Source organism: Vanellus vanellus (assembly GCF_965231255.1).
Source record: "Vanellus vanellus genome assembly, chromosome: 2".
NCBI classification, from domain to species: domain Eukaryota; kingdom Metazoa; phylum Chordata; class Aves; order Charadriiformes; family Charadriidae; genus Vanellus; species Vanellus vanellus.
The window spans coordinates 131,954,630-131,981,473 of record NC_138906.1 but is presented as its reverse complement, the minus strand read 5'-3'; the positions used below and the strand labels follow the sequence as shown (position 1 = coordinate 131,981,473).

Sequence of the window (26,844 nt, the reverse complement as noted above, 5' to 3'; positions counted from 1 at the left end):
GTGCAAATGCTTCACACACAGGTCCCTTATCTCTGTTTCTTGGATATTTAATCCCTGTGAAGTTTGTACATATAGGCAGAAGAAGGAATATCCAAATTCAGGTTATCCCAACTGATAACATTGTCATTTTAAAGGAAACACCCTCATGTACCCAACACATCAGTTTCTGTTATTCCATCATGCTGCTGGTAGGCTAACACAGAACTGGAATATTTTATCTTCATGCTCTCCTTTAATCAAGTCCCAATAATCCTTGGAGGAAACCTTCTTCAACAGGTCTGAACCCAGGAAATCACACTGCTTACTGAGAGGCAGTCAAACACACAAGAAGGCTCCGGGTATTTGCACAGCTGCATGTTCACATGGGGAAGCCATATGCTCCAGGTGCAGCCTTAAAGCTGCAGAAGGCAAAGCCAAGCCATAGCTGCTCTAACAGTAGTGGTAGGATGGCATGTGATGTACACGGGCTTTCAACAGGTGACGAGAATAATATCATGCACAGGATTTGTCTGCTACTAATGCATGCAAACATCTGACTGCGCAGAGATATCGCCAGCCTCTCCGACAGCTCCCGAACGTGTCTGTGAGCAACTTGGATAACAGCTCGCACAAGCGAGGTGCACTGGCAGTTAAGCACAAGCAACCGTCAGCATGCTACTCTGAAGCTGAAAAGTCAGCCTGTCACATACTGAAACCATCTGTAAACCCAGTGGATCTGCTGAAACAATTTATGCTGTTTCCATATTTCTGAAATTATTCTTATTCTTTAGCATGCAGAAGAAAATTAAGTCACATTTTCCTTAACAATTGCCATTCCCGCCTTGCTGCCCATCACAGCACTCTAGGGTGACTTCGGTAGCACTGACCTTGGATGTTGCTGCAGTGGCATTACTTTCCTTACCACTCCCCGGCGCACTCTCCTCGATCGCTGGCGCTGCTGGGGCTTCTGCCTTCTTTGCACTTGTTTCCAGAGAAACAGGAGGCCCTACTTTCCCCAACCCACTCACTGGGGTTGAGCTTGAACTGCTTGATTGCCGTGACTGAGCCTTATACCAGCTAGGGTAAAACAAGGGATCGATGGTTTCTGCTGTGGCCGGCACTTGAGTGTCAGACTCTGGGGTCTGTTGAGAACCACTTGGTGTCACAACCTCATCCTTAATCAGGACAGATAAAGAGAAGAACAAGCAGAGTGTACCACGTTACGTTCCTGTTGTAGCCATGTTGCTCTGCATGCCGTGTTTTTTATATCTCACTGCAAGGAATAGATTTACCCTAATACATGGTCCGAAAGAATTACAGCCAAAACATGAAGCAAACGCAACTATCATTTGATTAACACAGATATGGGAAAGAAATACATTACCCCAAAAATAGAACAGGAGGGTAGAATTATCTGGGAAGGGATGCTGACTGAGAAAGGAGTGAGCAAGCAGTTCCTTAATTCAGATCAACACCCAACTCAATCCTAAAAATATAAGAAATTCTGCATAAGAACCTCATGAACTGGTACCAGCCATGAACGACAGGGTAGGTACCTTCAAATGACTTGTTGGGTTTTGTGTTAAGAACAACACGTTTGCCAATGAGTCTTGATATAAGCAGTCAGAATAAGGGGAATACAAAGACACTGGAGAGAAACATTTGCCCACCAGCCTTACTATCAGTGCTATAAGTCAAGCATGGTTGCTCTGCCAGGAAGAGGAATAGCCGGCTGAACTGCACCTCTCCACCTGCATGAAGCTCTCAGGGCTCACCCACATGGTACCTGCTATCACCACAGCATTTCTGCTTTGCCTCTCTTACACCAGAAGGCAAAAGCTGAAATACAGGTATCCCACACACAGCAATACCCACATGCCATGTCTGACTCCACGTCTGACCATCTCCTAATGTCATTTCACAATTGCTACAGCAGCATGCTGTACCTTTCCCATGTTAGCCTTAGAAGCGAGGGACTTCATGTGAGTGGGCAGAATTACTTATGTCTAGTTCTCATTTGCATAAAAACCTACATATATTAGGCAACATAATTTTAGTTAAGTCAGTGGAAATGCTGAAAAGAAACTTTGGTTAAATCAAGAAAGACTGATTTAAGAGCATCTTCACATAACTGGTGCAAACTCATGTATGACTTTAAATCAAAGCAAGAATGAATCTATAGTATTTATTTTCCCTTGTTTTATGTGGGGAGCTTGCTACAATCAAAGATTCTTTATTTGTTCTCTTGTTTTCACACTGGCCTCCTAAAATATCTTCAAAGCAGCCTTTACCCGCTCAGCAACTTCATTGGGTAAATTGCATAAGAGAAGAATTTGCTAAGTTAATTGTATGTAAGACCAGCTAAAGTAGCAGATGATGTGTATTTTTTATGTAAGTCTTTTAGAATATGCGGCAATTATGATCTCATTGTAATCACATTCCTTAAGAAACAGTGCTGGCCTGAATTATTCACACCCTGAATCTGTTTGCTACTAGGTTGTACGAGGCAGTTTCCTCTCCTGTTTGGTGTATGATATCCCTGCATCCACCTGGACGATATCCCTAGGATGACCAGAGCAGAAGGTAGCAAAAGCCATTCACAGAAAACAGATTAGAAGCATGATCTAAAAATTGGTGGTGGAAAGCTTACAAAATCCAGAGGGAATGCCAAATACTCTTAGTATAAATATTTTAATATTAATTTGTAATAGTTAGTCTAAGTTAAATCACAGCAAGAAGAACATCCATTGTAATGTGCTTACCTCCTGAACTGAATCTTTTATCTATATCTTATGTGTCCCATATATATCTCAATTTATCTAGCAGCATAAGTTTTTGCTTATCAAGCGATATATACACAGGTCGAGAGGACAGGGTACGGTTGTGTATATGTGTGCAAGGGCAACAAACAATTTTGCTCTCCAGTGCATCGACTCCCTTAGCTGTGCTCCTGATGTATAGTACCTACAGGCCACAGAGGAGTCATTTCTTGCTCTGCCAGGGCGCACTCAACATAACTGGCAGGACAATGGGGCACTGGCGGCACTTACCTGACCAGCTGGGGTGGCAGGCTGTGGCACTGGAGCGGGTTCGACCGGCTGTGGCACCGGAGTGGGTTCGACCGGCTGTGGCACCGGAGCGGGTTCGGCCGAGGGTTCTCCCACTGCACTCTGTGGTTCAGGGTCCTGCTGAGGTGGCTGTGATGCTTTCTCAGCCCCTTCCTCCTCCACCTCTTCCTCCTCCTCCTCTCCTGATGTCTCAGTGTGGACTTCATCCAAATCTTCACCATCCACTGTCTCTTCCTCTTCCTCTTCTCCCTCCTCCTCTGATAGGACACAGGTAAAAGGATAGGGCTGAGCACCACATGAAGTCTTTATGTAATTAAAAAGCCATTTACAATTGCATGGCAAAGCTATTGATAATCTGTTGCCTGGCAGAGGACACAGGCTGGGGAGAGAGCATTGGGGAGGAGCCTGCTCCCACCATCCTGGACTGGGCATTGCCATGGAGCTTCCAGCAGGCGCTTCACAGCAGGGAGGACACCGAACACACACGCTTGTTAAAATCTTAAGCTAGCCCTTTCCATGGGAAGGAGTTACCCTCATGAGGGATGTGCAGCACGGCCCTGCAATTTCTGGGGAAAGGATACCTGGTTTGGCACAATCTGCCAGGAAAAAAAGTCCCTCTTGCAATTTTAGGTATCTATTTGTTTTAATTGCCATTAACCTTTACCAGGTCAGTGCAACCTCCCTAAGACCAGACTGTCAAACTTGATCAAACCGTGGTTTTTGCGTCATCTGACAAATCCTGTTGTCAGCATTTGTGGCTCGGCTTGTTTCCAGAGGGAGCCCTCTAACAATGCATTTTCTTTTGCATAATCACACTATTCATCCTCACAAACGTCGGATGTTGTTCAGAGCCATCCTAGCACTTCAGAGAAATAAACTTAGATGGATGCATTAACCCAAGCTCCAAATTGGCTGCACATTTTGCACAGGTTATGGTTCTGCCTGAGTATGTAGGTGGAATGTAGATCTGCAGATTAAGTAATACCCTCATAATGGAGAAATATTTCTGTAGACAAATATGCTCCTATAAGCAGAGTGCTGAATCTCTGCTCCCATGTCCCCCAGCTGCAGAGGACCTCATTGACTGTAGTAGGAGTTTCAAATGCAGGACTGAACTCCCAATTGCCAAAGCCCTTGCTAACGCCTTGTCCCCAGGAGGCTGGTGTCACATTCCCCATCACGTGGTGGGGGTGTGCGCCTGGAGCATGAGGTCACGATCTTGGCAGATGTAGGTGTGTGGCAGGGATGTGGCAGCTGTGGCGGATCACAGGAATGAACTGAGCATGAGGCTGTGACTAGGGATCATCCCTGCCAGGACAAATCCGTGGAAGTTCATGACCCTGCGAGATGGCACCTGGTGCTCTGTTGCTGACTGGTGCCACAGCTGCTGTACCACTACATGGACCCCTGTGCCCAGTACTGCTAGTCTGCAGATCCCAACCTACAGACTGCACAACAGGCACCCAAAGTCCCTCACAGGGAGCAGCCACACACTCTGAAGTTAGTATAAGTTGTGGCAGAGGAGTAAGTGATGGGTACCATCTACATAAGACTTAGCTGGGCTGATAAAGGTGAATGTAAATATACTAGCAGAATCCCATGCTAGCAAGAAAATTAGAGATATCCAGGTAAATATTACTGCTGCCTTTTAGTAAGAGAGATCTGCTTATTTATCTCTGTTTATCTCCATTAACTTCTTGTGGCTTACCCTGTAAGGTAAAGCATAGATAAGCCTACTTTGGTAAAGGTAGAATTACAACTTTGCATTATTATGTAGACATATTAAACATGTTTAGTCATGATGTCATGACAAATGACATGGCACAAGACGTTAAATGCATGAAAGATGATGACATTTTTTGCTTCACTCTATAACTCTTTGATCTTGAATTTCGATTACATTTCTACTACATTACAATTATTATAAAAAAAGAGTTTAAAAAAGGTGTCTTTCATGAGTACTTTTAGTAGTAAAGAATCTATTTCTTTAATGATTTTCTAGAGCAGACAGGCCACAGAAATATGGCATCTTTTAGGGAAAAAAGGACTTTACAGACCAAGATAAAAGCTTAATTTTGTGGTCCCTTCATAGGAGGAATCAGTAAAGATCACGGGCTTAGGAAAGTGTTGAAGCCACATAAAAGGTAAGATCATAGAATCATAGAATCACAGAATGGTTTAGGTTGGAAAGGACCTTGAAGATCACTGAGTTCCAACCCAAGATGAATGGTGTCAACAGGTTATGTGATGTTTTGTCTGGGATAGATTTTTATTTTTTATTATAATTGATACAAAATCGTCTAGATACACTTTGGGATGGAGAGAAATATCTGATTCAAGCTTTCCTACTCAGCATCATCATGTAAATTACACACAGCTCCAATTTAAGAAAGCAATTTAGGTGAAATAAATTACATACCTCTATCAAAATCAATTTCTCGTATTATCTTTTCTTCTCTACTAAGGTTCACTGTGAATTGGTTCATATTTTCATACCCATCCTCTATTTTTTCCATTTGAAATCCTTTAGATGCTTCGGTAATTCTAAAACAGAGAGATTGGTTGTTGGCATTTGGATTTGCAGATAAATTTGTAATTCATTATAAAGATCAAGAGTCTCAGGTTTAAATACTTACTTTTGTAGCAATGTTTTGGCATTCTGTGAAAAAAAAAAAAAGGAAATAACTGTCTTCTTAAAAGGTTCCACTTTTTCAGAGATTTTATGCATTGAGATCTAATTCTTACATTGGCTGCTTCTAAACGCACTAATATGGATCTCCTAAATGACAAACATGAGATCTATGAATGAGATCAAATTTAGATGGTAATTAGTATACAGCTGAGTAAACCTTTTAGTTCATTGAAGACTTTTTAATTAAAATATGAATATGATGGGAAATACATACAATTTCTACAAAAATGAAATGGAAATATTTTTTCTCTTTAGTGTGTGTGGTAACAAGCAAGTGTTCCTTTACCATCTTTAGGCATGGTAACTGTATCTTTGATTATCCATTAGGGTATACTTCTGGAGACACAAAATTTTATTTGTCTGGAAAGAATATTGTACTCTTCAAAGGCAATTCTTTGATGAAAATAAGGGAGTGTTGTGTGGTTTATTTTTCTGTAGAAAAAACCCTTCCACCCTTTAATATAGAGTAATTGTAAACTTGCAGGACAGAAATCCTACACAAATTAATTTAGTGGACAGGCTGCTAATCATTTCCTAATCAGCTCTCCTAAGTTTATAGTAAGAAAAGAGAAGAAAAAAAAATGAAGTGAAGGCACAAAAATGTGACTTAGAACGTAAATATTTAATTATTGGAAAGTTAGTCACTCTGTCAGTATGCAAATGAAACCTATAACTCATAGAAGTTCATATACACATATATTATAGTGGTGGGACAATAAGGATATGTTGGAAAAAGTTAAAATTTCTAGTTCTTCTTTGGGGACCAGATATTCATACATGGGATAGTATATATTGGTGCAAATAGCAAAATACTCACGTTCTTGGTTTGTATAGTATTCACAAGAAGACTAGTAATTTCTCTGTGCTGATACAAGATTTTAAAAAATGAGTTTGCATAAATGTTCACTCAAAGATGACCAAACTCTGAATGTGCCTAAAATTGAGAATGCTTAAATAGTATTTTAATAAACCCATCATTCTTTTTCTATCTGTATTTCTAGACTTTATACCTGCAAAAACACAGCCATTTCTGGTTCTTCCATGAACTGGATTCCCGATTCAACCAGCTTTGACACAGCTTCCAAATGATCCGCATACTTCTTCATCAAGGAGCGGACGTGTTCCAGTTTCTCCTCTTGGGTTCTAGTGATTATTTGTGTCATCTCATTTTTTCTTTCTTCCAGTACAGAATAGAGATAATCAAATTTTTCACACAGCTGCTCTTTCTGTCGTCTGCAGCATTCCTGTGAATCATTTGGTTTATGTTAAACATGTTATGTTCTTAAAAGAGTTTCTATTTTTATAGTTACTTGGAAGCAATTTCATCAAAGAAATTCCTCTTTCTGAACAGTGCAAAGGATTCTGAATGACCCCAGAGACTATTATAATTTTCAAAGTCCAAGCTATTGGAACAAAAGTTTCTAAACTGTTCTCAAACTCTGAGTTTCACGCCACTGAAAGCTCCCAAACAGGTAATTGTATAACTTGTCAGTCTGCTAAAAATTGTGAAAGGTATTTATGATGTCTGTAGTAATACATCAAAGTCTGCAGAAAAAGTACCCCCCCCCCCCCCTCCCATATTAGCAGCTGGGTTCAGTTGCATGAACAGAACATTTTTTAAAGGAGCTATCATCTCAAATCAGCTCTGGAGAATTTTCTTTTTCTACCAGAGATCCTGGAACTGTCCTGGCTGGGCTTGGTTTTCACATATGCCCTCTTAGACTCTATTTAGACAATAAGTGTCCATCATATTCCATTTACTGTGCACTGAATGAGGTAGAGGTACCACAAAGAAAACGGTGTGTGACAAAAGCACAAAGACAAGAAGGAGGAATCAGGCCCCAATCCTACCTTCAGGCACTGATTTCACATCATTTTTTGTGACACCTATATTGTCCTTCCAACCAGACAACACTGCATATTTCACTGAGTAAGGAGGCTGGGTTTGATGACTGCTTCATTGAGCACTCTCTAACAAGAACACACCGCACTTGCAAGGGAGGATTTATGGGGAGGAAATTAGAGACAGGTTATCTATAATGTCTGAGGTCTACCAAATAGAAGTACTTGAGTCATCTGTGTGCCTCAGGGCACACTGATAGGCATAACCTTATTGTGATTGTATCTGGTTGCGGATGGTGGTGATTATTTAAATCTCTTTCCTAGGAGCAGAGGCTGAATCAATTCCTCATCTTTGTCCCTTGAGGCATAATGCAGAGATCCTGGCAGCACAGGATTATTAACAGTCACACAGTACTTTTGGAAGTGATAAGACTGATTATTCATAGCACTTGACCAGAGAGAATCCCACTTTTTTCTTGACTGTCAGCCAGAGCTCTTTCCTATGAGTGGTCACAGTCTGCTCTGTATTGTTCAAAGGAGAAAGCCTTTCGAAGATGGATGTGTGGCCAAAAATCACTGTCTGCGTTGAGGGGTGGGGAGCAAATACAGATCTTGTTGCATCGACCCAAGCATCTGCCTCCGCTTCCCCATGAGGAAGACTAGGCTGAACAGGCACTCCTAATTTAAAACTCCTTAGTGGGGGCAGGGGATGAGTGGGCTTGTTCTGCCCTTCTGGAGGTGCTTGCCACTTCCCAGAAATTCTCGATTAGTGAATTATAGGGTGGGGATAAGCAAGCTTTTGAATCAAGTGCTTAATGGCTCCTGGGTGTCATTCTGTTGTTCAAACCTCATACAATCTTCCTCTCCTCTTTCACTCCTCTCCTAGCTTTCTCCCAGTGTTTCCTGCCATTCCACTTGCTCCAGACTCCTCTTTGGTTCAGTCTACAATGACCTCCTCTGAAATGTCACTCAGATCACTTGTTAAACAACCTTAATTTCAAGACAGGTGTGTGCTATCTTTGCCATTTGACACAGGACAAGCTTTAGGGGAAGAAGAACAACAGAGTGATAGCAAGGTGCCTTTACAGGTCCTTCCCTATCTCTAAGCTCTAATGTATAATATTTCCTGTCAGCAGACACTACAGACTTGTGAACCTTAAGTGAGAGTGCAAAACAGGTTCCTAACCGCAACTGCTGAAATATTTCTGAAATATTCTCTTTCTGTATAAAATGTTCCCATACAAAATGTCTGCCTGATGGAATTACCCTAATCAGATTCTGAGTAATGAAAAAGGTTAACAAATACATGACTTTCCATTCTAAAAAGTTCTCAGGCTTTTTGTTTTTTAAAGCTCAGCTACAGGAAAAGAAAAGGAGTCCTTGCCACTGAGCATGAGTTACACTGCTTGCGCTGAAGTATCTGTATTGACTGGCCTATGCTATTTGCATTTGAAAGAAACACTGTAATTAGTCTGTCATTATTTGACTCATATTGTTTACAGGGCTAAACAGTACCTAATTATTTATTATTCTTTTCCAGTATTTAGTATTTTATATTCCCTTTTTTATTTTCAGTATGATATGTGAGTTTGGTCTACCTTTCAATCAGTTGAAGGCTGTACAAGTATTAATCAGGTTTTTCTCTTTGTTTTTCTTTTTAGGCTTGGATAGGAGCAATAGCTAAATATAGAACTGTAGACTATTTCTTGCTCCAGCTAAAAGAAAAATGATCATGTATTTTCTGCTAGAGCACATATTTATTGCTCTCTGCAAAGCGTTAAGTAGAGAGAAGAGACAATCCTGTATTATAAGCGTTATTTCCATGTGTGCACATTTCTGAGCTCCAGATGTAGCTTTTCATCTTCAAGGACAAACTGATGTTGATTCAGACAAAGCTCTTGTATGGCAGGAAATGTGATTTGCTTGAAATGTAACAGGGAAGTGGCAAGGTAAGCTCTAAGATCTATTTTCTGCAATCTTTGTCTTTAAAGGTGAAAAGCCTGTTAAAACATCTGAAGGTAAAATGGCTGCACTTTCTTTGGGCTTTGAGTTTAAAGGTTAGACTTTAAAATGAGTGGATGAGTCTGAGGAAGCTAGTTGCAGAAACTGTTGTATTTTTTAAGGTATTTTTAGCACAGTGTTTTCTCCATACTTCAGACTAGATGTTTGAAGTTTTGTTTCTGGTTCAGCTGGTTCAACTTAAATGAATATAATCTTTTGCTTTTGTATCATTCAAATTTCTGCAGTTAACCTACTTGAAAGGCTCATTTCTGTCTGCAAAGTCCTGATAGCAGCCAATTTCATCCTTGCGACGTGAAGGCTTCCTGACTACAAAGTTCTGACTGTTGCTAACACGGTGCTCTCATTTACTTGAGCTAAGGGTTTTATGTTCTTTGAACCAAACTTGGGACATTTTCTGTTCTTCCTTGCTCTGAAGAAATAGGAGCCTTGGGCAATTGTGTACATAGATTGTGGAATCAATTTTTCTTACCAATTAGAATCTATACATCTTGGATTAACTTCTTTTTGTTGGCGGTTTCTCTTTTCTACTCTAGCTCTGAAGGGTCAATATAATTCTAATTGGGCTGAGAGGGATGCAACTCCTTCACTAGATGCTTCATCAAACTCTGATCATAAAATCAATTCATATGAGCTCCTTTCAGCCTATTGCTCTGTGATGCTCAAATTGGTCAGAACTGATATTTATATTTGCTTTGCTGGTGCAAACCTCTTAGAGGAAATGAAAACCACTTCTGCTCTTGAATGACACAAAACTAATTCCAGCGCTGCCAGGGCAAGACCATTACCAGAAAATCCAGACTTACAGTAAGAACCCAAACTCTTCCCTCCTATGAGCAACAAAACAAGACTCCTTAAAGGACAACATAAGCATATTAAGTAACTACTTCTGCATAGGAGGCAAAGTAACCAAAGACAGAGTTCACTGACATACCTGGGAGCTGCACTGTGGCTACCCTGTGGCTGAGACTATGGCTCTGTTCACAGGACCCGTCAGGCTTTAGACTAATACCGGTATTTTACAGCTTTAGCACCTGATCTTAGATGTTGAATGAACTGGGAGTTGATGGCATTTTGTTGGATCTGCTTTTAACTTCAGCGATATCCTATGCCACTAAGAATGCTGAGCAAGACATGCTGATGTGGATTATCCTCAGTTTTTGTCCTCAGCCACGTGGCCGATGTCAGAGGCAGGGTGCCAAGCAGAACATATCCCTCAGTTGAGGCAGTACAGCTGATACTGTACAAAGCCACTGATTATGGTTTAGCGAAACGATGTGGCAATGTACGTCGGTAAAATGTCTGTTAAAGAATGATCATTACCATCATTTAAAAGATGCATATAAAGTTTTGGTACCTACCTCAACTGTCTTGCAGGTCTCCTCCAGCTGTGTGACTATCCCTTGCACTCTGTCATTGCTCCCCACCAGGACTGCAATGCCATCACTCAGCTCAGACTAGGCAGTAAGAGAAGAGCAAGCGGTAGGGGGTTAGACACCATCCCACTTCAGGGTGGTACATCTAACTGTGGGGAGCAGGGGACGAATGAGCCGTACCAGAGTATTAGCTCTTCTTTCCACCAGAACCGAGGAAAATTGGAGCTTTGCTTGACCACAAATTACCCACTAGTACTTTGACATTTGTTACATCTCCCAAAACACTGTGAAAACATTGACATTTTGAAACTTTTTATGGAGGAGAAGCTGTGATTTAGAAAGGAGGAAGCACTTTGCCCTAGGAGGCCCTTCTAGATGCTTTTGGCTGAAGCGCTATGTTTCAACAGCCCCAAAATATTCCCTTTGGGTTTGTTGAGAGAAAAGTCTTTGTCTCTTGAAGGATTTATTTTTTTTTTTAGTGTCTGGGTCTACCAGTACCACTGTAGTATTTCACTGAAGACTGTAGCTCTCAGAGAAGAGGTGGCCCACGGACCTGGAGGGATCAGGGTGCTACAGAGCCCCTAGCATAAGTGCAGTGGGGCTGGGGCTGCGGTGAGACGGGAAGGAAGGAAGAAAAGGAGGAGGAGAAGGTGAAGGCTGAGCTACTGGCATGAGGGAAACAAGTGGAAGGAGGGAATGGCCTGAGTGTTGTGAGTGGGATTACTGTGGGGTGTCCTTAGAAGAGGAGAGAGAGCGAGAAGCTAGTCCCTAGGGAACTAAGTGAGGGTGCTGGGGAGGGAGAGGGGCCCTTGGCACAAGGCTGTAGTGACAGAGGCAACCGTCTCCGTGGCCTCCACAGCTTTGTAAAGGACCCTCTGAAGCACACATCCTCCAGCCTCCAGGTTATGCCTCCAGTCTTGGGCATGACAGCCCGTTCCGCAGGCACGCTGGGAGGGAAACCACTGCTTGCAAAGCTCCATGCAAAGGGAGTGATCAGGGTGATGGATTTGGTCCAAGAAATGTCTCCCCCTTCTCCCTCCCTTTTTGATTGGAAAGGATGTTTGTTACTACTTTCCTAAAGTGACTTCTCATTTGTAGTTTCCACACACAAGCATCTGTGTGACAAAGTTGGAGGCTGGGATTGCAAACTTGGCCTGTCTGATTGCTTGCCCCACTGGGGCCCTCCAGAAAAATGAGCTGTTTATCTCAGGAGGATAACCCAGTGAGTCAGGTTTTAAATTAATACTGTATTAAAAATAAACAAGTCTTTTACTGGTGACAGCAAGGGCAGAGGATGTTAGGTACATCCTGTGCTGCCAACTATTGAATATTCCTGCATTCACTTGCAGGAGGAGGTTTTTCACTTAACTTTTCTTAAAACTGGGATGCTTAAAGGCAAAAGTACCTGATAGATAACTATTTGATTCGTAATGGTCTGTTCTCTTTCCAGTTCATGTGTTGGAAATCCCACTTGTTTTTCTGATCTAAAAGCACTGAAAAAAAAGAGATTAGGAACCTCAAAAGAGGGATCCTCAGCTTCACATCAAATCGCTGTCTAAAATGTTTGCTCACTATACTAACAAAAATTGGGACACCGTAATATCTTTCTGTGTGATTTCTCATAAATTTGTTTTCCTGTGTTCCTAAACGGTTCCTATAGATTTGTGTGAGCCTTTCCCTCACACACGGGAATGGCAAAAGCACCTCTACACCCCTTTGGAAACTCGCACGAAGCCCATGGGAATAATTCCCTGTCGATGGTCCTGTCAGTTGCTGGGAGGACTATGAGATACAAAAAGATATTTACCTTCTGTCGCTGGTAAACGTTTGTGAGAGGAGCAACTTGACAGTCTTTGTGGGCACCAAAGACTTTGCACAAGGAGCAGGTGGGCATTTCACAGTTCAAGCAGTAGATATTAATTCTCTCATCTTCATGTTCTTCGCACATTGGCTGGTCACACTTCCTTTCGGGTCTGCAAAAGAAAACAAGTTTAAAGCAAACTGGGTGCTCATGAGTTTCTGATGACAACACTTAGGGTATCAGCATGAAATAGGGTAGACTTAAACCTGCTGTACAGGATGACTAAATAGACAGTGGTTCAGCTTAATGTCTTAACACAACAGGATGTGATGACAGTATAGCAACATGACTTCACATGGGGATTCCAGCTGGGAGTGTGACTGAACCCTCGCTCATATTTAAAAATGTAAATAACCTCACAGAGATTAATCTCAGACTACTCATGTACTTTAATCAGCAAGTTATCCAACATCTGTCTGAAATATGAAACGTATGTAATTCCTTTAGAGTTCATCATGCAAAATGTTGGGCACTTGGCCTTAATGCAGCAAAGCTCTTATTCAGGGGGCTAATTTGAAGTGAGAGTTTGTAGGTATTGATGGATCTTCATGCCCTTAACTTTATATCTCTGCTGATGAGCTTTGTGAGATTGAGGTCAGGACTGTCAATATCAAACAGAACTGGGTCCTTATGGCCTTTACACTAGGCCAGCAATCAAAACAAGGTCTCACACAAATTAATATTAGCTGGGTGGCACTTATCTAGCTTGTACAGTGTTGAAGTTTTAACAGTAGCTACTCAATTGTACCAATCACCAAGGACATGGGTTACACAAGAATTGCTCCTCTCCTGTGCTAAGCCAGGAGCTGTCACCAGTCTATGGCTCAGTCCTGATCTTCTCTTCACCAAAATGATTTAGCCATATACACACAAGTCAATCCCTGCTATTTTAGGAACTAATTTAGTTGTAGCTTCCTTTAAACAAGCCACTTAACAGACATTCCCAGTGTAAGTGAAAGCTCTGGTCCAGTGTGAGTGGGCAGGCTGATGCTTTTCTGAGCCCACGCTTCAGGCTTAGCACCCTGAGCACGTCTGCAGCAAGCACGTGAGTGTGTGAGGATGTGGTACCAGAGCACAGAGTTAGTAGATCAATGGAGGGAGCGGACCTGGAGGTTCAAGCCTCCAAAGGTTGCCACTCCTACTGTGGCAACATTAAATCTTTCCAATATAGGCCATTATCCATTTCTGCTACCATTTGGAAGGAGAACTATGACTACGAGCAGTAGCAAGTGGAGCAATGGCATCGCAGAAATATATCTTTTTGTCATTAGATAGAAAATATTTTCCAAAACTATAAAATTTAATGGAATTAAATACCAACAACTTTTACAAGCCATTCTAGAGAGCTTGGTAGCAAGGAGGCAACCAGTCATGCCACTACAAGTTTAAAAATTTATGGAAAGATAATTATTTTAGATTATATTACAATAGAGTTTTCCCATACAGTTTGGTAGAGTGGACATGGCATTTATTTTTTAATGAAAAAATTTTTTACAGTTTTTTTCTTCTGAAGAGAATGGAATGTGATCAATTAGATGTGTTTAAAAAAAGATCAAGCACTGAAGAAAATGTCTCATGCATTCATATATTCTAATTTCAGGAGGGAACTGGAATTTAAAGGGTTCATAAGGAAAATTCTGTAATTTGCAATATAACACGATACACCAGAGTAAAACAAGACAGACACTTCTGAAGGAAGCCTGTATTATTTGGGTCAAATTTCCAGCATACCTTTACATAAGGCACTCAGTGTGTCAAATCCAGAACCATTTCAATGCTAGTCAAAAGAGGTGTGTCTCCACTATAAGGAATGCTTTACATTGTTTGCAAATGACTGCAAACAGCCCCTAATATATTCATGTTACAGTGCACCAGTGGGAGAGCCTGTGTCCCCCTGCATGCGAGGGCAATAACAGACAATGAATTTCAAAGTGATTAATTAAGCCTGAAATAGCTGCTTTTCCTGCAAATATTTACAGGACCAGAACCAGAAACTACTAGAATGTTATCTGACACTGGAACTGTGCCACTAGCGTGACAGACACATCGCACAGGGCAAAAAGGCGATGGTGTCAAGCAAGTTCAGCCAGAAGTAGCCAACCTTCAAAGGTGCCGCAAAGAGCTGAAAGAAACCTGGCAGAACTCCCTGAACTAGTGAGGCCCTTAAGACAGTGACAGAAGACTAGAAATAAACAGCTCTACTCCCTAGGCTTTGCTAAAGGAAAGAGTTTTAGCAGAACGTTCCCTGACTTCAGAGGAGATCCTCTAGGTCTATGTAGGTGCAGCAAAGGCCAAAACGCAACCTCTGAGTTTAAAATGGTGGCTACTCCTGAAATGGATGGTTAAAGAGTAGTCAATAGGAATGTGACAGCATGGCTTATGCAGAAGAAAAGATTCATCACAAATGTGCTTGTGACCAAAGAAGTGGCAGGCAGCTTAAATGACCTAATCACTTTGAGCTTTTATTCTCTGACTCTGCTCTTTGAGATGTTAAGCCTGTGTTTGACTGCTACAGGCTTATTCTTTTCCATTAAAATTGGGTTTGGACCTTAACGTGTGGAGTGTTGTGCATGTTTTACGGAGAGGAAGATTCTCAGCACTGGTGAGGCCATACCTGGAGTACTGTGTCGAGTTCTGGGCTCCCCAGTATACAAGAGATATGGTCATACCAGAGAGAGTCCAGCAAATGGCCCTGAAGATGATTAAGGGACTGGAGCATCTCTCCTGTGAGGAAAGGCTGAGATAGTTGGGACTTTCAGCCGGGATGAGAGAAGGTTCAGGGGGATCTTAACAATGACCTTGATCTTATCAATACCTTCAGATATCTAAGTACCTGAAAGGAGGGTGTAATGACGATAGACACAGGCTCTTTGCAGTGGCGCCCAGTGACAGGACCAAGAGGCAATAGGCACAAACTGAAACACAGGAGGTTCTCTCTGAACATCAGGAAACACTTTTCCACTGTGAGGGTGACTAAGCACTGGCACAGGTTGCCCAGAGAGGTTGAAGAGTCTCCTTCCTTGGAGGTACTCAATAACCATCTGGACACAGTCCTGGGCAACTGGCTCTGGGTGGCCCTGCTCGAGCAGCAGTATTGGACCAGGTGCCCTCCAGATGTCCTGTCCAACCTCAGCCATTTTGTGATTCTGTGATTTGGTGAGAAAATGCAAAGTTGCTGGGCAAATAAAGGAACACACCTTGATTAAGGACATAGTGAAAACTTAGCAAAACCACTGTTTAATTAGAAGACATGTTTTCCTTTGGATTTCTACAAACCCAGAAAGGTCTCTACTGAAATCCTGACTCCAACTTTGATACTGTTTTTACTGAGGACCTTAAGACAGCTGTAGCCCTTCCTGCATCACCACATCACCTAGTGCCTGCACCTGGTTCCAACCAGGATGGAGAGAATTTGCATGACTGTACGACACACAGTCAGGTCATTAGTGAAGATGTGAAACTGTATTGACCCCAGTATCAATTTTGGTCATACACCACTAATGACTGTCCTCCACCTGACTTCATGCTGCTCACCGTAACCCTTTGAGTCTGGCAGTTCATCCAGTTTTCAGTCCACTTCAGTGTCCACTCTAGACCTTATTTCATCAGTTTGTCAATAAAGTTGTTACAGGGGACAGTGTCGAGTCTAGGTAAGCAACATGCACTGCTCTCCTCTCATTCATGACCAGCCTGTAGTTCCCTGGATTCTCCTTCTTGCACTTCTTGGAGTAACATTTGCTTTCTTCCAGTCCAGCTCTCCGGAACCTATCCTGATTACCATGACATTTCAAAGATTATTGAAAGTGGTCTTCAAATGATGTCATCCAGCTCCCTCATCACTCATGGGTGCCTCCCACTACGATGCCCTTTTTTTTTAATGTTCCCTAACCTGATCCCCCTCCACTGAGGGTAAATCTTCCTTGCTCTAGACTGTCCTGCTTGTCTCAGGAACCTGGGGTTCCTGAAGGCCGATCTTACAGTAAAGACCGAGGTCAAGAAAGCATTGAGTACCTTGGTCTTTTCCATGGCCTTTGTCACAGGAGCCCCTGCCCCATTTAGCAGTGGGTCCACACTCTCCCTAATGATCCTTTGGCTGCTGATGTACCTGTAGAAGCTTTTCTGGTTAGCCTTTACGTCCCTCACCAGATTCAGTTCCAGATGGGCTTTGGCTTTCCTAACTCCATCTGTACATGCTTGTACAGTGTCTCAAAATATTCCCGTGTCACCTGCCCACCTTCTTTTTGGCTTCCTTTTAAATGTTTTATTTTTATCAGGGGATCCTTGTTAAAAAATTTTGGTATCCTGCCACCATTACTTGAGTTCCTGTATATGGGGATGGACCATTCTTGAGCTTGGAGGAGGTGGTCCTTGAAAATCAATCACAATGATGAACTCTCCCAAAAGCAGTGAAAAGTTCATCAATACCCAGGGTAGAAAACTGAGAACACCAAAAAAGTTCATATGGACAAAGGGATTCCTGCAGCTCCATTACACTAGTACTACTGTGAATGCCTGGCCCAAGAAAACCATTGGCATGGGTGAGCTTGGGGCTTTGACTCTGTGGGGAGTTGGAGATGATCCAGCTGATCTCTCTCCTCATCTGTTTCACTGCACAGTCTGTGGGTCTTCTCCTGCAGCTTCCTTGCTTGGTGACCTGTGGGCAGGGAGTCCATCTCCTTGGCCCAGCCTATCTGAGATCCCCAGGCATCCCTGCAACCTATCCTGGAGACCCATGTCCTCCTTTTGGAGTTCTGCCTGAGGCCTCTGAAGTGTCAGGGATAGCTGCTCCTGGTGGTGCTGGCTGCCCTATCCTGCAGCACATCACCACCATTGCAGAGCTAGTGCATGCTGCTTTCAGCCCAGTGTCTGGTCCCTGCTGAGCACACTGTTGCATGCACTGCTCCATATGTGCTCAGGGATGCAGGGACAGCCTGTACCTAGGGCTCTCCCTCATAGGTGCACAGCAGAAAAAGCACTCCACCCTCTCTGGTCAGAATTCAGCTGGAAACAAAGCTCAAAACACCTTTTGATCAGGCATAGCCAGCCAAGCTTGTTAGAGGCTGCCAGAGCATGTGAGAAGTCACAGCCTCCTGTTGCTACTCTTTCCTGGTGGCAGCAGGCACCCTGATGTTCCTCAGATAGTTCAGGGAATCAGTGGCCTACAGGCTTTCAAGCATTGGTTTAATATTTTAGCCAACTCTTTTTCCACTGGGTTCAGTCCTTTGCCCTCCTTTAAAACTTTGTAGGAGCCACATCCTGATTGAAGGTTTTTTTCCTTGCATTGCTAATAGATTCTAAACTGGGCAACAGGCTACGCTGCCACCAGCTGGAATTTGATGAGCAATGGGATACAAGACCACACGATGTGATTTTTAGTAATAGGAGGGGCTGTGTGTGAGGGCTTGGGTAGACCCTCCCAACCCCATAGCCCAGCTTCTGCCCCAGGTTTTATCTAAAAAAAATTCAAATAGAAACTCAAATTAAAAAAAAAAAAAAGAATTAAATTATTTTTACCTAAGCAGGAGACAAAGCTTGTTCCCTAGCTTTCCCTCACTTTCCTAAGTTAATGTGAAATGCAGCTGGGAGCTGGCATCATTCTGGCACACGCAGTTATGGTCAATTATACCCACAGAAGGACTCGGGGGGACGAGAGTCCTGTCTGTAAATCACAGGTGTTGCCAGTTTGAAGGGATGTCTTGGGAAGAAACAAGGAGGCAAAAGTCACATCTCTTATGTAACTCTGCCAGACCCCAGCGTACAGTTTGGAAGAGACTGCTAGAAAAGGAAGAAGCGGAGAAGACTTGATTTCCCTTGACTTTTGGGTTCGGTGGGACAGCACAGGGTAAAGCCATGGCAGATCTTGCTCGCACTCTCATGGGAGTCTAAGGAATGTTAGGCAGAGGGAGATAAGCAGCTGAGGCCTACAAAGTACCAAATAGTTTAGATAATGCTGCTATGCATTGCTGCAGCTATGTAACCCTGATGATAACTTTCATTCTAAGGTCATACATGAAGGTTAGCTAAGCACCTTAACAGACTAAATAAACGAACCTTTTGGACAAACATCTAAGCAAATACATGTTCATATTTATATTTTTTTCTATTCTCCCCTTTTATTCATCATGCTGTGTTTTACTTTTGTGGAATTTAAGAAAAAAAAAAACCTACTAAATCTCTGACATTTCTATTTAACTGAATTTTGTTCCAATTGCCCATGAACTGCATGGGAAAAGGAACTGCATTATTTTATTTTTTACGTTAAATGCAACTGTGAGCTAAAAAAAAAGAAAAAAACAAAATGAAGAAAGACATGAGGCCACACATGTCCAGCTTATTTGGTCAAAAGCAAAGTCCACCACCACAGCTTTGCTGATTCATTTCCTCTGAGATTTTCCTGACTAAAATAATATTTGGGTATCAATGACACACACAAGGGTAGCTGATCTTCCCTTGGCACTGAGCGCGAAGGGCAGCAGAAAGGACAATTTTAAGCCAACTTTGTCCTCTCTGACACTTTGGAGCTCCAGCCTATGCCCAGCTACAACAGTCCCCGATGGGATTCAAACAGCAAAGAACAGCCAAAGACACCATCAGGCTCTTAAAGCTCCTCTCTGCTGGTGACTGTCCTCCTCTGCCGGAGGAAGGTAGAAGTGCCCTAAGCCACCAGAGGCTCTGGGGTCCAATGGTTTGTGTCCACCTGCTCCAGTAATATCACTTCATTGTGCCTGTGAAACCCAGCTCTTTATTGAGGTGGGATGGGAAGACTGTCAGGGAGCATGGCCAGGATTAAATCTCCCTTCAGGTGTACAAAACTTTGCCATACAAAATTGGCCCTACAGATGTACTCTGGTGACAACAGGTGGCTTCCCCAGGTGAAGGCTGCTTTCTTGGCAGCCTGGGACCAGGCTTAGCTTCTCCCCTACTAAGTTCCCCAAGGTGGTACCATGTGCCTGACCCATCCCAGGGTGAAAGAGATGAGAAAGCAATATTTTTTTCTGTTGCTGGATCTGTTATACATCCAATGGAGGCAATTAACATTCAGGAGTAATCTTAATTTTTAGGATTAACCTATTCCTCTGCCCTGGGGTCCTGATTCTTGTGCACAACCACATAGCGCTGATACATATTATTTCTGGCTATTGCTTCTCTTTTATGGAGTCCTAAATAAGACTTGATTTCATGAGTTCACATCCCAAGCTGGCAGGAATAGAGTTTTTTTTATTGAATTTTGATTTGACATTATGATGCAGGGTATCTCCTGTGTGAAATTCAGTTTTCTTCTTGTTTGCGCTGTCTGTCCCTCAGGATTTTCTAACAAGATTTGAAATTTCTTTCCCTTCTTTTAGCATGAGAACACACAGGTTAAAGACAAATAAAAATCGCCTAAACTGTTTTTAAATTAAACAATGTGAGCCTAGCTACTTTCCCCTTATTCATGTGAGTAGCCTTGCTGACCTGAAGGACTGTGTTTGCATAGGTAAGTGTTCATGTGAATAAGCATGGCACAAGTGGAACCAGGAAAATTCAGCATCTATTTGAATATCGTGTTCTGTGCTCAGTGAGAGCTGACTTCATCGCACAGCAAAGAGCAGGCATGCATGGCAGCACGATCCTTTTCGGCATTGCCAAGAGATAAAACAACTAAATCAACCTCACGTGTGCCAAACGGAAAGACCAAAGGCCACTAGTCCCCTAAGCCATGCCTGCTTTTGCAGGAAACCTCCTCTCAAGGGCACGCATTCACTTGTTACCTTGTGGACTCCTGCTTGTAGATGTCGATGATGTTCTCCACCAGCAGGTTCCTCTGCAGCCCGTAGACGCCGTGCCGGTCGAGGACCACCTCGTGCCTGCAGGAGGGACAGCGAAAGCGGCCTCCCGACGCCACGGTTGTGCCTCCCCTGGTCGGCAGGTAGGGGTTGGAGGCCTGCTCTTGCCAAGCAGCACAAAGAAAGGGGAGTAAGGCCGTGTAAAACCATTAAAACCTGTTCCAAAAGCCCCGGGGCAAAAACACTCTTGTAGGAAACTGTTCATCAATATGCCCAAGGAGAGGGCAACAAGCCACCCGCGGGAAAGCACCCGGCGAATGCCGCCAGTTCCTCCGCTCACACAGGCGGCCATGTCCCCCCAGCCAACAGGTGACACTTTAATCTGCTGTGAGCTCAGCCCTGGCCCCCGAGGACACTCAACTTCTGCTTTAAATCATGCCCCTCCCTTCCGACTTACTGACCATTAAAAGCAATCAACCAAAACATGTTAAAAAATCAGGCTTTTCCGCCCATTTCAGCCAGTGTCGCTTGGGAAGCAGAGCTTTCTGTGGGGAAAAACCTACCTGGAAAATATCACTGGCGCATTTCCGACAGAGGTTGTGCTGGCAGGGCAGGATGACCACGGGCTTGGTGAACATCTCCAGGCAGATGGGGCAAATCAGCTGTTTCTCCAGGTTGTCCATGGTTTGCTGCTCTTTGGAGAAGGATTTGTAGCTCAGGGAGGTGCTCATCCCTAGCTTTTCCAGGGGCATACGCTCGGGATCACGGCCTCGTGGAGGGGCTTCCGGGTTAATTTCCCTTGAAGTAAGTCCAAGGCTGTGCTGCGATCAGAGGCTCTCTGGGTTGCTCTGGCTGGAGGACATTGTTTAAGCAAGGGGCCGAAGGGAGCCGGGGCTGTTTTTAGCAGCGCGGCGTCACCAGATGCCATCCTGCCGTGCCCATATAAGCGCGTGAGAGGAGGACAGGCTGGGACAGGTGACGGCTGGCTGGGGGGGGTGGTGGTGTTGCTAGCAGGGCCCTGGCTCTCCTCACTCGCACATGGCGGCCTTCACCCCTCAGGGGGGAGGAGGAGGAGGGCGAGCGATAAGCAAATGCGATCCGCTCCCCCTCTTATCTCTGCATGGCGGCGGAGGGCCCAGGGCTGCCCCAATCTGCTCAGCTGCAGGCTGCAGCCTAATAAATGCTCCGTTTGGAGCAAGCAGCCGCGGCTGTGAGGCGCAGGATGTAATTTTTCCTGTGTGTTTTGGCAGGTTCCGGGTTCTTGCCTTTCCAAGGTGCGAGGCACACGCGGTTGCTGGAGAAGACAACAGGAGCGATGGCAGTGCCGGAGCTCAGACACTTCAGGGCATAAACATGTCACCACCTTGAAAACCAGTTAAAAACAATTACCTGCCTATAACTGTGCTTAAGTTTCTTCTGGTATGCTTTTTTTTAATTATTATTATTATTAGGAGCTGTAACAGAAAAATCTAACACAACTATTTGAGCTATAAACTCTGCAGTGGCTTAAATATGCACCAAAACCATAATTTGAATTTCCTGATGAGAAAGAGACAGAAAAAATACAGTATGAAAAGCTTTCATTTGTACTGCTAGAGAATAGGTGCTAATTTTATACGCTTTCTCAATGCATAGTTTAATTCAAATATATTTTAGTTTTGGGCACTGCTGTGTTTATATCTGTTTATTAGACACTGATATCCCTCTCAGCTTGGCACTTGTTCCAGAGTTATTTTTAAAATGACAATTTCCCAGATAATTTGTGGCATGTGATGCCTGATCTTAAGGGAAAGCCATCTGTGCTTCTACTTGCCAATAGTTTATCACACAACTGTACAAGCAATAAATATCTCATCCTCAAATTTAAGCCAAAGCCCTGCATGTACTGTATAAAATCATTTTGCCACTGTACTGTACATGTAATCAGAATATTGTCTTCTCTTTTAATCAATAACTACTTTCTTTGTTAAGGATTTTGTAGAACGTTCTCATGTTTATTCTACCTCAGTATAGGGTTTGCATCTGAAATATGCTGTAGAGCGGCTGAGTGAGTTCCCTATGCATCCAGGGGCAGACCCTGACTCCAAAGCAGGGCCCTTTATCTGCATGCAACACCAGTCTGGAAACTGCAGGGAAATATAAAAGTGAAGGTTTTAATTGATTTCTGCATGAAAATGAATACTGTTCTTTGCAAGCAATGGCAATGAATCACATTACATTAAATGTATTATTGACTATTTTATTTTCAAGTCCTTGAATGCTTTTTAAGTGTTTGGGAGAAAATCCTGTGCCCATTTGCAGCCCACCAAGCTGGAATTTCCCCTATGTAAACATACACATTTATCAGCAGCCACATAAAAACAAATAGGTTTTTCTGAAGTCTTGCATTCACAGGAAATTTGTGATAGCTTGGTTAAACCCATTTGAAACCACACCTTTGCTTCAACTGCCTGATGCAGACGAGAGCCTGGAGCCGAGTGTGAGAAGCTGCTCCAGCAGCTGAGCCACTGACAGCTGGGGCTTTGGCGTGGCCGGCAGGGATCCTTTCTTGGCAACAGCGAGAAGATATTCCTCTTCTTCCCCTCCCCTCTGTGACTGGGTCAGAGGTGACTTTTTCATCTGGAAGAATTTGAAAGCCTCATTCCTACCCTCCTAGCTCTGAGTCAGCTGCCCCTTGTGCATCAAAACCTGCTTTAATAAGGGGCTTTGAATTAGATGAGGAAAGCCATCCTTGCCCGGTGAGACAGGCACTTCCACCTCGCCGCACAGGCAGAAACAGAAAAATTCTGGGAAGAAAAGCTGAAGGTTAGAAATGTCAGCACACAGAAATGCCTGCATATGGTGATGTAGGGAAGGGGGTGTTCAAGGCATGGAAAAAAAGCTGGGGATCGATTCACTGTGCTGGCCCTTTGGACAGTGAACTGAGGCACCATTCAGGGTGTAATGTGCCTCTGGGATGTAATTCTGGTGAATTTACACTTACCTGTGGTAGCCCACAAAAGTCTTCTGTTAACAGGCTGAGTGTGACACCTGATGCATCTGCAGAGGACACCCCATGGCAACAAGGTGAGAGACAGTCTGCTGCTGGTTTTCCCCTTTCTGTGTGCTGAAGCACGCTAACGCAGAACAGATAATAAACAGCACAATCACAAAAAAAAGATGACAAAACAAAGATAAACTCACCTTCTACAGCCAGGCCTAAGCTGAGGTAATTTTCTGGCAGGAATATGTAGCTCAGACATGTAAAAAATTAGTACAGGTTTTTCCATCAAAGCATTATGAACTACAGCAGTGATTATATGTAAAGAAATGCAGAGGCTCAGCTGTGTTTGCGAAGGCTGGATGAGAAGTGCCAGGAAAGCCACGCATTGTACAACCGCACTGCAAAATGGAGGAAGAGAAGAGCAAAGCCCAAAAGGCTGCGGAGCCAGGGGAGGGTCCTGCAGACAGTCTTCAGGAGGGATAGCTTAGGCTGGACTCGCACTGAGAAAAAGCCTGGCACCTCCCGTCTCTCCCTGGCAACCCTGTCACTCTCTTCTTCCTTCCCTTCCACACCCACAAGGGAAGACCACCAGCACACACAGCTGTCCACTCCAAAGGGTCACCAAGCCAAGCCATCTCTCAAGGGACTAACAAAGGGCAAGAGGACCTGCTTTAACCCTGCTCCTGGACAGAAACTCTGGATGTCTGCCAACCACCACCAAGGAGAAAATATCATTTTTTATGATATTTCTTTGCAGTATTACTTGGCCAGGAACGTTACCTGGCTTTGTTGACACAACCACAACACTAGTTCCCAGACATACGCTTGCTTTTACAGACATTGCTTCTAACAACTCCTCTATTTTTGCAGCTGAATAACAGCTTGCAGGCTGTGGACTGATGGCCAGGAGAGCCTGGAAGGCTGGCTGCAAATCAGTGGGTTTAGAAGAGGGATTTGAAGGAGGAAGGAGAGGTTGAGTGATGTCCAGGTTCATATTTCAATGCCATAATGACATCTCTGGATTTTGCGTTCGCAGAATTCCCCTCTGCAACCTCTTATCTTGTACCAGTGCTGTGAAGCTCTTGTGTGTCAGTCACAGAAAATCTGTCCTGTGGCTCTCTTGCATGACTGGAAAACAAAGAGAAAAAGTGTATTTTTGCCAGACAATAACTCCCATGTGACTTACTTACCTCCCCACCGAGCCCAGCAGAGACAAAGCCTGCTCTGCAAGCACCAGGTTCCTTGCCCAGGCACCCTGACCTGGATGTGGTGGGTGACGTAGATCATCCTGGTCCATGGGATGATGGTGCCCTGGCCTGCTGCCACCCCACCTCTTACCTGTCCTTGGGGATGAGCAAACACCCTGCCACCCCTGCTACCCAGCCCAGGGCAGGCAGACCCCTCCACAGCAGTTGCCTTAAGCAGGTGGGCAGCTGCCCGGCATCCCTGGGGCAGGGATGGACACCTGCCCCCACCCTGCTATCCCCAGCAGCTCCCTGCACTCCCAAGGCTGGGGGGACTCACCAAAGGGCTTTGCATGAGAGCTCTGCTGGAAGAGGGCAGGGATGGTGGGTATGGGGCAGGAGGGGAGAGCAGCCACTGCCGTTGCACAGGGAGACCCCCGGACCCACCTGCCTGTCTCCCCTCAGCCTTGCCCTGCCTTGCTCACCTCTGGAGAGAAGTCCTGGCTGCCTGAGCAATACAGTGTGTTGCTGCCTCCATTTCTGCCCACCTGAATGTGAGATTTAGAGTAAAATGACGATGTGGCCTTCCCCTCTCCCCATCCTGCTAATTCGGCTTATTGCTTTCACTGAAAATATTTGCACTTTCAGCCAAGCATCCCTCAGGGAAGTTGGGGGGAGGGTCTCCACCCGCCTCAGCTTTTGTCTGTGCCCATTTACCCTGCAGTGAGCAGTCCCCAGCAGCGCATGCTGAGCACGGGCATTCCCACCTACAGCCGGCATGTTGCAGAAACTCAGATTTCACTTACATTTGCAACAACTTACCAAGCAAATGAGCCAGCTATAAGATTAATCCCTCCTACCTATACAAGTGCAAACTTCAAACAGTATGTTGCATTTCATGATTTTATTGTGATCACTAAACATCCCACAATAAATACCAAAACTACGCTTGTACGTGTCTCAATTTATGCAGTGAAAGAGCCTCCACAACAGAGACAAGTGCTTTCAAAAACAGTTTTGAGACTGACTTTTTACCACTCAACATATATATTTGTTTTTGTGTACCTCATACATGATGATAGGCCATATGCAGTCACTGTTTGGAGACCTTCTAAAAGTAGTTGGACACTGACCTGAGCTGAAGCAGGCTCGAAAGCAGCCTTCTCTGGGCTTATCCATCCTCAAGGAGCTTCCACAGTTTGCAACAGACAGACAGAAACATGGGATAAAAGGGTAGATTATAACTAGGTTACAATTTCTGTTCCAGATTCATGAGCAGAAAAAACTCAGAGATTTGGATCAAAAGACCCTGAAACAGGAAGAGTCCGCAGACGAACTCCATAGGGGAGTCACCTCCGCACACCACAGTTTTGCCACCGGCAAGACACCAAGCCATGGAGTGGTTGCTCCTGGCTGCCTGCCTGGGAGAAGGAGGGTCCTGTGGCTTCTTGCTGCCCTACAGCAATGCCAGCAGGCCAGCGTGGACCCCTGTGTCACCCGGCTTTAGGGGCTACAGGGAAACAGAAAGCCCTCCAAACAGAAAGTGCTGGTTTCCTCACAGTCCTCGAGATCAGGATGAGAAATGGTGGCTGGGCCATACCCTTCAGGGAGGCAGGGTGACCCCGGAACGGTGATTAAGACGAGGTGTTTATCATCTTCCCTGCAATTTTCTTTATTCTCAAAAGTCTCAAAATCGGTGAACCTGAAAAGACAGGCTGCTGGTGCTGTGGAATAACAAACATGAGATTAGTGGTTCAGCATCTCTCTGAGCCATACACAACTTCACAAGCCCAGAGGTTCCCAAACCCTCATCCCTTCAACACGTTATTGCTGGAAAGGGATCTACATTTCACAGGCAAGGCATAAAAGCATGCCTGAAGCACTACAGGGAGGAAGTACTGCGTGCGGGGAAGAAATAGCCCCACACTACTGCCTACCTAATAATAGGTCCTCTCCAGGGCTAGGGACAAATTTCACAGATAACAGGCACAGGCTTGCTTTTCCACACCCCTGAAATGTGCCCTGCAGTGAGAATGAGATGTGAAGGAAGAAAGGATATAAATAAAATAAAACC

The 26,844-nt window shown here is 44.1% G+C and overlaps 1 protein-coding gene across 3 annotated transcripts in view; it reads right to left on the bottom strand.

The window, feature by feature from the left end:
• The window catches only part of TRIM55 (tripartite motif containing 55), a 40,276-nt gene extending 18,826 nt beyond the window's left edge, over nt 1-21,450 (bottom strand). For 2 of the 3 annotated variants that reach the window (XM_082480119.1, XM_082480118.1), the window contains exons 1-9: nt 21,167-21,450; nt 20,589-20,761; nt 12,784-12,949; nt 10,962-11,057; nt 6,750-6,983; nt 5,684-5,706; nt 5,467-5,591; nt 3,030-3,304; nt 867-1,154 (exon numbers count right to left, since the gene is read on the bottom strand). In XM_082480119.1, coding sequence (XP_082336245.1) covers nt 867-1,154; nt 3,030-3,304; nt 5,467-5,591; nt 5,684-5,706; nt 6,750-6,983; nt 10,962-11,057; nt 12,784-12,949; nt 20,589-20,761; nt 21,167-21,355 — 1,569 coding nt within the window. In that variant the 5' untranslated portion in view covers nt 21,356-21,450. The remainder of the gene's footprint in view (nt 1-866; nt 1,155-3,029; nt 3,305-5,466; nt 5,592-5,683; nt 5,707-6,749; nt 6,984-10,961; nt 11,058-12,783; nt 12,950-20,588; nt 20,762-21,166) is intronic. The other variant, XM_082480120.1, reaches the window with a different exon arrangement.
• Between the last annotated feature and the right edge of the window lie 5,394 nt (nt 21,451-26,844).